The 13,891-nt window shown below is 45.1% G+C and overlaps 1 protein-coding gene across 1 annotated transcript; it reads left to right on the top strand.

Annotated features, from left to right (window-relative positions):
- Positions 1–354: 354 nt before the first annotated feature.
- LOC306784591 (putative methyltransferase NSUN7) lies at positions 355–13,408 on the top strand (the record flags this gene model as incomplete). The annotated part of the gene is made up of 12 exons (XM_079278622.1): positions 355–379; positions 992–1,174; positions 2,612–2,670; positions 4,987–5,123; positions 5,397–5,549; positions 6,243–6,426; positions 7,127–7,340; positions 7,482–7,625; positions 7,737–7,838; positions 7,921–8,038; positions 10,644–10,764; positions 12,557–13,408. 12 exons carry the CDS (start codon positions 355–357, stop codon positions 13,406–13,408), a joined length of 2,292 nt encoding a protein of 763 aa, XP_079134748.1.
- Positions 13,409–13,891: the final 483 nt, after the last annotated feature.

Below are 13,891 nucleotides of genomic sequence, written 5' to 3'. Positions count from 1 at the left end.
TGTGTGTGTGTGTGTGTGTGTGTGTGTGTGTGTGTGTGTGTGTGTGTGTGTGTGTGTGTGTGTGTGTTGCACACTGATGAGTGAGACAGGTCAGTGAGACGTGGACCTTTGTCCAGGGTCAGACAGCGGGACATTATTTATTCATGCCGACTGATCTGGCCCGTCGGCCCAATTGCACCAGTAGGAGCCCAATTACCCGCGGCGTCCTTTGCAGCCGCACAGTCTCACATTCACAGAAAACTGGAAGTCGGATCGCATGTCAGCCACGAGTAATGCTACGCGTCTGATTTACACTTGCTCGGCTCGGATTCAACTCTGTAAGCAAACAGAGTTTGTGTCTGTTTGTTATGCAAGATGGCAGGAACTGAAAGAGACATAGGTGAGGTCTTTATATGCTGCTGTTTTCCCCCTCTCACACAGTGGGCTCCAGCGAGGACGTGAACACAACCTCTGAGATCTTCATCCCACATCAAGACCACAAGGAGACCCTCCCATTTCTACTTCCTCTTCCTTGTCTCCATTCCTTGTTACAGTCACCAGGTAGACATTTAATCATATTCAAAAGTTTTCAATCTACATTTTCTGGTGAAAGGTTTCTCTCAACATTGAGACATTCATCAAGTAAGAGAAGCGTGGTCGCACACGGATGTGTGATGATGACAGCAGCACAAAGGGGAGATGGCTTTTATTTTGAAAGGAAAGACAAGGCTCTCAAATACACCTGTGTGGCCTCAGGTTGCAGTCAACTATAGCTGAGCTGAACGCGCCAGTTGAAGCAGAAAAAACTAAACAAAGCGGTCGCCCCAATTTTGAAACTGTATCCTGAACATCGTCTCCTTTTACTGTTTCGGATGGAGCACCTACAGCGTCAATACACAGTATTACCTCTAAGGGCATGCGCCTTCCACTTCCTCCTCTGATGTCTCGTCCCTCCTCTCATGGCAACGATCTGCTTTAATGTCTCAATGCACTTCCTCCCCTCTCTCTGCAGCCTCTCCTCCGTCAGATCGGGCCTACCTGCAAGCAGCAGCCATCTTCCGCCGGCTGCGCACGGAGAAGCCGGTCACGCAACAACTCCTGCATTATGGGAGGAGGACGGACACGCCGGTACCAGAGAGCAGAGACAAAACCGCCCAGAGACGGGCCTACCAACTCGCCTTCAACACACTCAAATGTATTTATCACAGAAGTCACCAGATTTGAGATTTACGTAGAACCACGCATGCCGAGAGGCCGGACTGATGGCTAAACATAAAGTCGGAGGAGAAATTAACTTGATCTATTCTGCCGCTTTCCCTGCGAAACCTTAGCCACCTCCTGTACGGGAGGCCTTATCTCTATAATGAATGGCGGTGGAGCTCCAGCATGTGTCAACCCCAATATTCACTTTTGAATTGCGGCTTCAACTGCGGACTGTAGATTAAATAGTATGTAGTCGAACATTTCATTCCTCCGTGGGACTGCAAATTACTTGAGTTGGAGGTACAGCAGATGTCTGTATGGGAGGTGATAAGAGGGTGCATGTCATGGAAACACACACACACACACCCGCACACACACAAATGTACATGTACGCACTCGTACAGCAAGCACACACAGTATTTGACTGCACGTGTAGGGGGGGGGCTGGTATCTGCATATAGTTTAAAAAAATTGATTTGGCCAGGTTTGGAGATATTGCACTGAGCACAATGAATTTGAATGGACTTGTGGTTCCGTGTTGCAAAAAGCAGTTATAAAATGACATTTAAAGCTGCACTGATGAATATTTTCATATTATCAATGGGTCCCATACACAGAACCATACACTTTCACGTGTAGTGTGGAACCCACAGAGACAAATCACCTCAGGTTGCAGTTACCCTCAGCTTTACAGAGCATTTTGACTTCTTTTAAATTGTTGTTTTTATTTTACCCTTGACTTTACTGTTATGGTTCACTCTCACCACTCTAATCAACGTAATTTCCCCAAAGAAAACTCTAATAAACACACTGTACACTACTAGCCCAGCAGCAAGTGGTTCACAAACAGAGTAACTGACCAGCTGGTGAAGTTAGTGGAGCATTTAGCAGGTAAAGACACAGATTTTTGTCTCAGGAGAACCAAATCAGAGCAAAAAGTAGAGTGAATATTTGCAGACTTTCGTCAGGTGACCAGAACCGCCACTCTAAATTAAAGAGAATGTTGCTGCTGAATGTGCAAGTAGGCAACTGCTTACGAACATATTTGACATAACAACTTTAACAGATGATATTATGTCAGTCTTGTGCCTTCTGCTGCCCCCAAGTGGCCAAAAACAGTCAAATAATGATACCATGATACCAAAACAAATTGTAGTGACATCTCTTTACAGAGACAATGCCCTTGCTCTGATTAGTCGAGTCTTAAGAAATGGTCCCCATGTTAACTGTTAAAGGCCAGGTCTATGGATTATCTGGAGTAACAAAAACAACTTTTTCTTAAAGAAACAGTGCTATCAAAATGCTTTTGTTCGTGCTTTTGTCATTTGAAGGAACCACGCTTTTGAAGTTAGCCTCAGCGTGTCTTAAATGCATCTTACTGATGTTCTGATAATTTTTTTGTCCATTACCAACATTGTTTTCCTCCTAGATCAAGATTTACTGGAGGACATGATTGCCGACAGCTGCTTCCACACGACCCAGCACATTGTGAGTCCCACCAGATTTGACACGAGTGATCTCAAACCCCTAACCTGACCCGCCAGATGGTTCGATGCCGTCATAGGAAACCGTTTGGAAAACGGTAGGCACTTTCCCAAAAAAAAAACACGTGGCAGGTGATTGGATGAACCATCTGTCAATCAGACTCTTATCAAAGCGAACCAGGAGAAGAGCGAATAACATCTTTTCCATTGTGAAAAGCCTTCAGTGTCGTTCTTATTCTTTTTTTAGTGAAGAAATACCCTCCAGTTCTGATATGACTGATGGTATCTACACTAACCTCTTCAGGAGCCACCAATGTCGCTGAGAACGAACAGTCGCCTCTAACTAAAACTAAAAAGCACTTCAGCACTTGTTAAAATGTCTGCGAGTTATTTGTCTTCTAATAAAGCAGCCGTATTCTCTCTCTCCGTATAGATGCACTCCATCAGTGTGAGGTAAAATGAGTGAGGGCGACGGGGATGCAGTTAAAGGTCATTTGTATTCAGATCTGTACGTAGTCTGGCTGGTTATAAATGGCAAATGATGCACACAGGAGAGAAGGCAGACGCACTCCCCAACTGGGAGACTATAAATGACACGATAAAACACAGTGCGATGGCACACACATGGACAAGGACACAGCCTGTGTGTGTGTGTGTGTGTGTGTGTGTGTGTGTGTGTGTGTGTGTGTGTGTGTGTGTGTGGAAAGAATGATTTTATTGAGGGATGGGTGAAACATACAGAACAGTTTGACAGATCATTAGGCTGAAAGTGTGACTATAAAACCGGTCACGCAGCTCTTTGTGATTCCACACACCGCTTTGCCACAATATAGCCTGCTGTACATATTCTGCCCCCCACACACACACACACCCACACACACACACACACACACACCTAGAGAAAAGAGGTTGAGGGAAAGGATGGTGTGTTAGTGGCCATAAAAGAAAGAAGGGGAAATATTTACTTTATATGCATTTATATATTCAAAATGGATCACATGACTACATGTAAGCTAGAGTGAAAAGAGGTCACTTGTAGTGACAAACCCACACGTTCAGCAAAAAAAGTTATAAAAAACCCAGTGTACATCTTCAGCACCAAACTGCAGACGGACGCAGTGGACATAGTGGAGGATTTAGCTGTTTTGAGCCAGATTTGTCCCTCAGGAGTAGGGAGGAGACCAAAAACAGAGATTAATAATGGACACCCAGTGAACAGAAACTGTATTTAAGAAGTGGACGTACTCATCGTGATGTCACTCATTGGTTTGTGGACTGTTGTTTTCAAGCCTCAAGTTCGACGATTTAGCCGTGGCCATCTTGGATTACAGCCGTTGCCATGTTGTTTTTTCCGCAGCCAATGAACAGAAGATACCATATTTGGAATGCGGAGGAGTGACGTAGTGACACCGTATACGGCTCTGGTAGCGGCAGAGACCTGTCAATCACAGTAAGCCCGCCCTAAAGCGTACTCTGCTTTATGGAATATTTGACTCTAAATGGACCATCATTTACCAAATGAAAATCATGCTGTATTGAAGAAGACTTGAAACTAGAGATTGAGACCATAAAGTCATGTTTACAATGTTTACTGAGGTCATAAATCAAGTTAGAAGTAGAGTCATTTTCTCATACACTTCCATACAATCTTTTATTCAACCGGAGGAGTCGCCCCCTGCTGATCAGTAGAGAGAATGCAAGTTTTAAGACACTTCCTCATTGGCTTCACTCAGCAGAACTGGAGATTGCCGCCTGGATGATGAGCCAGCCCAGGGTTTAAGAGATGGCAATGTTGTGTTTACAGTTTGTTTGCGCTGCCTCCGAGTGACAATGATTACAATCGGCAGCGGACGCTTTGGCTTGTACAGGTCTAGTGGATAACATTGAAATCTACTGCATGGTATTTAAGTGCGCTCGCTCCGGGGTCCTGATTGTGCATACTGGCTCACTGTCGTGACTCACTGGGACACCTGATGGAACCGAGCCATCGTTAACAAAGTTTCATGTGCTTCTCTCTCTATGACGAGTCAGAATGTCTGTGGAACAAGGTCTGTTGCGATTGAATTTTTCTTGTCTATATTATGATGATGATGATGATGATGATGATGAGGATGATGAGGATGAGGATGATGATGCCGCCGCCGCCGCCAATGATGATGAGGATGATGAGGATGATGATGATGAGGATGATGATGACGATGAGGATGATGATGCCGCCGCCGACGATGATGATGACAATGATGATGATGATGATGACGATGATGATGGTGACGATGATGATGATGATGATGATGATGAAGGAAGCACTCATGTTTTGCAGTGCGGCGACTTGTTGCCATTGGCGATGGTGATGCTGTTTGACTTCCAGGACCGACGCTTTTTGCTGCGTGAGCGTTCAACGAAGGAAGGAGAGGAGCCTCTGCAGGAAGTCAGGGACCTGGAGGGCAGTCTGCAGAGGTGTGTGTGTGTGTGTGTGTGTGTGTGTGTGTGTGTGTGTGTGTGTGTGTGTGTGTGTGTGTGTGTGTGTGTGTGTGTGTGTGTGTGTGTGTGTGTGTGTGTGTGTGTGTGTGTGAGAGGAGATGGAACGTGTTTTTGCTTCTCGCGTTGAAGAGGTTTTTTTTACTGTAGTTAATTCTGGATATCGCACAATCTGAATTTAGGAGACGTGAAAATGTGACCTGAAGTATGTTTACGATGATGGTGTGTGTGTTCTGTGTGTGTTTATTACAGGTGTAAAACCAAGCTGGCAGCATCTCTTGCTCGCTGCAGAGTGAAACAGAATCTGCAGAGCATCTCCTGTTTTCTGTCTGATCCTGTCAGGACTAAACAGCACAGAGCAAAATGTCTGCCACTGTATGCATGGGTCAATACTCTCAAGACAAGGTAAACAGTAAACACGGATCATGTTGTTGTTTTTTGCAACCAATGAATGGAAGTTATCATATTTGAAATCCGGAAGAGTGACGTAGAGACACCGTATACGGTTCTGGTAGAAACCTGTCAATCACAGTAAGCCCGCCCTAAAGCATACAATACTTTATTGTCTAATTTACTCTAATATAACCATATATTACTCAATGAACATCATGCTGTATTGAAGAAGACTTGAAACTAGAGATTGAGACCATAAACTCATATTTACAATGTTTGCTGAGGTATAAATCAAGAGAGAAGTAGACTCATTTTCTCATAGACTTCTATACGATCTGACTTGCTGCTGCTGAGAGAATGTAAGTTAAAGACACTTCTGCCAGGTCTAAACCAGCAAGGGTTGTTAGATCTATGGGAGCAGGTGACGTCAGTATAAAGACAAGTGTTAAACTTTAACACAGTGGCCGTTTATGAAGTGACACTGTGCGTTTATCGTGACAGGCTCTGTTTGGGGGAGGGGGGGATTGCAGGATGAGGTTAATGGTGAGTGAAGTTGACTGGAGCGCATCTCAGACAGAAAGGTTCAGCATGTGTTCCTGTGGTAACACCATTCATCAGACAACCCTGAGAACAGGAGAACCCCACTATGTCACTGCCTCAAATGAAGCGTCCAATCGAGCAGAAAACATCTCCTCTCCTCCGTAGTGTTGAGGAAGTGAGCGAAGCGCTGCGAGGCGCCGGCTTGTGTGAGGTGGAGCTGTTGACAGACCTCAGAGAGGCGACGTTCTGCAGAGACCCTCTCTGTCCGGACACACTCGTCTTCTCACGGCAGCTTCATGCTCTGCTGCGGCACAGCAGCCTCACAAGCACACATGCACTCAAAACACAGGTACTACATGGACACGCGTGTGTGGAGTGAAGTGTGGAAATATGCTTCACAATAATAGACCTTTGTAGATCATCTTAGAAGACAGGTACAAGATGACTGGTGGAGAGAGTACAAATGCTGGTTTATAAATCTACGTGAGTGAAAAGTTACCAGGAAGTGAAGTTAAAATTAGAGGTGAGCTAAGAAGTGAAAATAATAAAGAAATTAAACAATGTTCTTATTTTTGCTGGCCAACCATTTGTCACAAATGACCCCAATCTTCTGGTTTCTGTACTTATGGAGCACCAAGCACATGTGTTTCTGTCTGTCCACTTCATTTAAAGCAGAATTATGGGCTTTAAAGAATATTAAAAAGTCCCCAAAATATGCTACTCACTGGTTGCCCAATGAGTTAACCAGGAGTAAATGTAATGAATCACTCCAGGGGTTGACTTGTTGTTCTTCTTAGACACATGAATAGCTTCATTTTACTGCTGAGAGACAGATTCAAAGTTTGCAGTCGGATTCCCTTTTTATGACATGAAGTTTAAAGTTGCTAATCTGTGTAACCGAAAGAAGCCGGTTTGCTTTTAATCCTGATTAGCAACGCGGTGATCTGTAACACCGGAGAGGACAGTTTTGTAAAAGAAAGGGAAGACGATCCTCCACGTGTGCGTGAACGACGCGTCCATCCGTGTGTCTCTTTCCCCCCCCCCCGCAGGACAGGAGCCTGTGCGTGGCGGTGAGCGCGTTACGCCCCCTGCTGTTCGACAAAGGCGACGTCCTGGTGGCGGGGTCCTTCTCGGCCGTGACCGTGGCTCACGTGTCTGTGGCGGCCGCCTCCCGCTCCGGCCGAGCGCTCGTGTGTGCCGCCGATCACACGCCCGCGCAGCTAGAGGAGATGCAAGAACTGCTCGCACAAATGGACATCAAAAGTGAGCGATGGAAGCACGTTAGAGAGAGAAAAGTATAGGCCTGTTATGCAAGTGGGGTGGACATTGCTGTGAGCCTTTATGGAATATTTCCGATTCAATTTCCATTTATGATTTCCTGATGCAAATTCATGCCCAATGTAGACGTGCGAGTCCTGTCAGAAGCCTTCTGCGGTCTGGACGAGTGGCACGCCGCCGTCCAGCGCTTAGAGATCATCGTAGTGCTGCCCCAGTGCTCGTCCTCCGCGCTCAATGACCCCGTGCCCGCCATCCACAGCGAACACGGAGGTATACGTACAAATCAACCGGTAGAAACTGAGATACTGACAGAGGCAGTGTCTTCCCATTTCATTTCCCATATATGATACGAATGCTGAGTACGTTTCATCCTGTTGTCAGACTGGGATCTCCTGCCAGACTTGTGTCACAATTCTGTGTCCCGGAGCAAAATACACAAAATGGCCGACCAGCAGGCACGACTACTGGCACACGCTCTGTCCTGTGAGTACATATTAAAAGGGAGGTGACCACACACAGCACGCATATACGCACCACTACAACACTGTACTGTCTTCCCTGTCAGTCCCAAAGGTCCAGACGTTGGTCTACTGCACGCGCTCAGTGTATCCTGAGGAAAATGAACAGCTGGTGAAAAGAGTGATCGAGAAAGCACGCACTCACCCCAAACTGCTGCCCTTCAGGTAAACACACACACACACAAACCTGCTCTCTCCCTTTGTTTAGGTATTAGTTATCTGTCTATTAAGTATTTAATGATGTTATTTTCATTACTTGCACACAGGCTCAAACCACACATGTAATACGAAAACATAAAACAATAAGTGCTGTTAGAAAAAGTAGATCTAGGTGCATTTAAAGGAAGCACCAAGCTGAAGGCATTTACACACTTTTCCCTCCACTACCCGACCAGAGAGCGAAAGGTGATTGGCAGCTCAAAGTGAAGCTCACCTGCTTTAGCAAAAAATTCACTTTGAATCCGACTGTGCTCTAACTGTCCCTGAGATACTGTCAGATCATTCAATTCAAGACCATTACTTTCACTGAGATCCAACAAGATGTTCACTTGTAAAACCCACCTGTCTTTAATCCAAACAAACCAAAGAGGCTCTGTGAGGCTGTGCTGAATGCTAACATCAGCAAGCTAACATGCGCACAATGGCAATGCTAACATGCTGATGTCTGGTATAAGGTTTATGGCTAGTTTAAAGTTTTTATGTTCACAATGTTCGCATAGTGTGTTATCATGCTAGCATTTGCTAATTAGCAGGAAACACGCTATGCTAACATGCCGATCGTAGACTATGTAAGAAGTGGAAGTAGTCATCGTGGCGTTACCCACTGGTTTTTGGTCTACCGTTTTGAAGCCTTGAGTTCGTCGGAATGGCCGTCGCCATCTTGGGTTCTTGCAACCAGTGAATGGAAGTGACCATATTTGGAATGAGGAGGAGTGGCGTAGAGACGGCGTATACGGCTCTAGTAGCAGCAGAGAGCTGTCAATCACAGTAAGCCCGCCCTGAAGCATAACCTGCTTTATGGTCTATTTGACTTTAAAAGGGACCATCATTTACTAATTGAACATCATGCTGTATTGCGTATCTAACTGCAGAACCCACTCATTGAACATATTATTTATATTGCACGTGAATGAATAACTGAACGAGGAATTGTTTTGGGATGTGTGGTCTACTGGGAGCAGTGTTGGTTGTTGGAGTGAGGAGCTTCAGCTCTGAGAATTACACACAGCAGGAGAGAGAGTAGATAATGTCTGACTAGTGTAAATATGACAGCATATCTCACATCTCCACTTTATATACTGTATGTACATGTGTGTGTGTGCGTGTGTGAGAGAGTGTGAGAGAGGTTACAGGCACCAGGCCTGATGACAGTATATAAAGGATCAGCTGCGGTTGCCGTGGGGACAGTGGTTAATCCTAGAGTTGATGTAATGGGGTGGAGAGTCTGTTTCACGCCTGCTGCTCCACACAACTCATTTCTCGCCATCAATCCAAATGTCATTACATTTGGTCACATAAGCTCTTTTATCAACTCACCAATGTGCAGTGAGACGACCAGCAGCCGCTTCCCCTCTGTGTTTACAGCACTAAAGAAGTCCTGTTGGCACTTCTTCAATAAGGATCTTTCAAAGAATAGGATAGGGAGGACCTAGCAGTAAAACAAACATTATGTATGCCTCTGTTGTTTTTATGCATAATATGTGTCATTGCCTCTTTATTTTCTGATATATTTCAAGTTAAATGCAGTGTTGAAGTATAGTGGGAGGCCTAACAAACCAGACCACTTGAGGTATCGATACAGCTCATATCCATGGATTTATAAAGGGTTTCTACTGACTTTTAAGTTTTGTAAGTTTAACAGATTTGAGTTTGTTTTGTGTATTTCTGTGATACTTATTAGTTATTATTATTATTAGTTTACTGTTAGCCTCTGTTATGCCAGAAAATTATCATAAAGCTCTCGAAAGATGTATACAACCTGGAGAAAACTATTCATTTTAAAAAGCAGCTTTTACAGGTGGCCACAATATTCCCACCTTGATACAGTGGAAGTGTACGCCAGGGTTTCTCAGTACACCGTGACATCACTGTTGGGTGTGGTTACAGACTGCTGTCACCAGAGAGGGCAGGGCAATGCTGCTCCAGACTGTTGTTACATTAATCTATTATAAAGAAATTGAATACACTTCACTGTGCCCGTTTATTCAAACAATAAAAGTTTAAGCCCACATGCTCTGGGCCTCAATTTATTAAATACTTAAATTGTTGTTTCCATCCAGCTGCTGAAGAATGGAAGTGAGAGCAAATGTTACGCTCTCACAGTTGTCTTGCTTCCAACAATGGCTTTGCATCGAGAATTCTTCACGTGAATGAAGGTCACATCAGCACGTCATCTCCATATTTAAACAGCGTTTGGTCCTCTGAGAATTGTTCACCAGCGTTTACCAACAAATCCAATGTTGAGGACGCCAGATGTAATTACGCAGGAACCGGCAGTGACAGCTGGCAGTGACATTGCATCTGGAACTGCTGTCCAAATAGTGTTACCAATGTGTCGTGCCCACTGTGTCAACAGTCGATTTGTAGCTTTTTCAAGAATTGTACATACATTTTTTAGTTTTGGTTGTCAACATAATTCATGGAACCTTTGTATAATTTCCTGAAACCGCAGATTCTTGTGTGCAACACTCCCAGTCCTGTAAGCAATATGTCTCTGAATTAATGTGGCAGTGATGGATTCAAGTTGAAAATGCTTCATTTTTTCTCTCAGGGTGACCGGCCCCATTTTCCCAGACGACTCCCAGTCAGGGGACACGGCGGACTCCAAGTTCTTCCGGCTCGAAGCATCCCAGTTCACCAACGGATGCTTCGTCGCGCGGCTGTCCCGACAGGTGAGAGAGGGGGTGGGAGAAAAAAAAGGTGAGGGCAAGGTTTGGAGGTTTGAAGCGGGAACAGAGTTTTTGTGATGCGTGTGTGTGTGTGTGTGTGTGTGTGTGTGTGTGTGTGTGTGTGTGTGTGTGTGTGTGTGTGTGTGTGTGTGTGTGTGTGTGTGTGTGTGTGTGTGTGTGTGTGTGTGTGTGTGTGTGTGTGTGTTGCGATTGCTTTGCGACGAGACCTTGCAGTAGTGCTGAGGCTGCACTCTTTTACTGTCCGTCTGCTGGGAGGTCGGGCGGCTCTGCTTGTCTGCGCACACACACACACTCTCACACACACACACACACACACACACACACACTCTCTCTCTCTCTCTCTCACTCACTCACTCACTCACTCACTCACTCACTCACTCACTCACTCACTCACTCACTCACTCACTCACTCACACAAACACATTGACTATCTCTCCCTGAAACACTGCAGCATTATTCCAACACCCCATAAAAAATAGAGACAAGTTCAAGATGAAATGCATCCGAGCTGCTGAAACATTTCAGCGCTTCACAGCGAAGATGAATGGATAATTCTTATCTGTATCGTTCTTGCAGCCCTCTGGTCTTGTTGCATCACCTGGCTGCTCTGTCTGTTTGCCCCCCTCCCCCCTCCCTCCCCTTTTTATCCTCTCGCTCCACTCATAAAACGTACATCCAGGAGGAAATGAAATGCTGCTCCTTTGATCCCCTGCAGCTCAAAAAAATGGTGCAGGGAGGGAACTGTATGTGTGAGCGTGTTTATTTTTTTCCCAATACTAACACGCACACACACACACACACACACACACACACACACAGGGGGGGGGGGGGGGGGGGCAAGGTCTTGCTCACCTGTCCGGTGGCAGTGCAGTCATTTAAAATCGAATGATCACCACGTCAAAGTAAATCAGAGTGTTTCACACCGCTGCTCAGACGAACAGCTCCACGCCAGTGGAACTGTGCTAGAGGTCGATTTAAAGGGATCTGAAATAGACAACAGGGCACCAAAGAGAGGTAGAGGGGGGGGGGGGGGTAAGGCAACAATCTCTCTTTTAAAAATCAAAGGGAGACACAAGAGACATCAGATAACAGATGTGTCCAAGAATCTTGGGAAAACAAGACAAACCTGACAGCTGTGCTTTAGTGCACATTAGCAAACATTAGCATGCTGCTAACACGCCGAAGTAAGACGGTGAACATGATAAACGTTCTACTTGCTAAACGTCATCATGTTAGCGTGCCGACAACAAAGTTAGCATTTAGCTCAAAGATAAGCGACTTGTGACTGTGACTATCAACACGTGTCAACTTCTGCTCCTTACATGAATACGGTCTTTTCAAAATAAACTTCCGTCCTCGAAGGAAATAACTCAGTTAAGTTTAGGCAACAAAACGACTTAGTTAGGTTTAGTAAAGATTGTTGTTTGGGTTAAAATAATGACGGAAGTTACGTGACAACTAAATCAACATTAACGTCTTTGTTGTTTGTTTTTCATCATTTCGTGGATAACATGATTTTGTGTGATATCTATGAATTGCGGCACATTATTTTTCACAGGTGTAGCTGCAAATGCTGAATGAGACCATGTTGCCTTTCAAATCATCCCCCACTCTCTGCTCTCCTCTCCCTCCTCTGCAGGTTAACTTTATGGCTCATTTCTACAGCATGCTGTTTTGCTGTATAGATCTCCTTGGTGCTATGTAGCCCCAGAGACCCGTAGTTTTAGTGTGTTGCATTCTCGCATCAAATCTTAAGCTGCCCTCGCTTTTGCAGGCGGATCCCACCAAGGTAGAGACGGTCCAAGATGTTCTGGTGAGGGCGGCAGCAAAGGGCCTCCTGGGTGGAATAATTCCCGAACAATCAAAAACCGGTAAAAGGGGAAAAAGCAGGAAGAATCGCGTTACGTCGGCCGGCAGCAAACCCTCATCCCCCTCGAGCCAAGAAAGGCAGCGGGGAAGCGAGGTTGTGAAAGGAGAAGATCCGGTCGAAGCTTCGGAGCATGAAGAAGAGAGAGGCGAATGTGGCGAGGAGGGAGAAGAGGAAGATAAGGGAGAAGAGGGTGGAAAGAAGAGGCGAGGGCTAAAAGGAAGTAAGCGAAAGGTCAAGGGGCAAACCAACAGGACGACCGAAGTCTCAAAGCAAAACCCTAAAAGCCGCAAGAAGAAATCAACAAAGACTAAAGTCAACCAATCACCTCACAAGAAGCAGCTTACAAGAAGTAAACCCAGAAGAATACCTCGTCTTACACTGACGTTAATGTCCGCCGCAAAACCCTCCAACCACTTGTCTCCAATCACGGCCCTCGCGCACAAGCTAAGTAACAGTCCAACGATTAAATCACAGCAGACTGACTTTAGCACCCCGTCCTCTGCCTGTCCCGCTCCAGCCGCTCCCCACGCAGCCTCCAAGCAGGTGCAGAGGCCCAGCACAGAGCTCGAGAGAGCAGAGAGAACGTTGAAGGACGCAGCTAGACCAGAGATCCCGCTCAAGGCCAGAGGAAAGGTGGCCAGACCTAGGAAAGAGGATGTGTTGAAGCACGCAGATGTTGTCCTGCCACCCATTTCCTCCCCCTCCTCCGGCTCCAAGCATACAATACTTGATATTGACTCTTTCTCATCTGGCTGACTTTCCTACAATCTATTCAAATGTCCTCAGGTTGTTGACGTGTTGTTGACCAACTGTTAAAGACTTTAAAGAATGAATAAATACTACATCGTGTAAATACGTGGCAATGTGATAATAACAAAAAAGTACTTTTTGAATGAAGTGTTAAATGTCTTCATGTCCTGCTGCCACTGCTGACTTGTCTTCATGTAAAGTTACTCTTCAGTTTTGAGGTAGGCTACTTATAGGCTGCTATACTTTTCATTCTCTGCTACTTTATACTTATAATGTTGTACTTTTTACTTAACCACATTTATTTTGAAGATTTCTTCCCTCTGAAGATTCTGACAATGAATACATTATTATGTATAAGTATAGATTAAACTACCAGCAGTATATCAAGTAGTTGAAATTAGCTTCAACATTAAATTGATGAACATATGAATCAGCATTTATAATATAGTCATTTAATTTGACATTATTTCGAAATGGGCCACTCTGCAT

Source organism: Melanostigma gelatinosum (genome assembly GCF_949748355.1).
Source record: "Melanostigma gelatinosum genome assembly, chromosome: 11".
Taxonomy (NCBI): Eukaryota; Metazoa; Chordata; class Actinopteri; order Perciformes; family Zoarcidae; genus Melanostigma; species Melanostigma gelatinosum.
The sequence above is the reverse complement of the archived record's forward strand: the minus strand, read 5'-3'. Positions and strand labels throughout refer to the sequence as shown.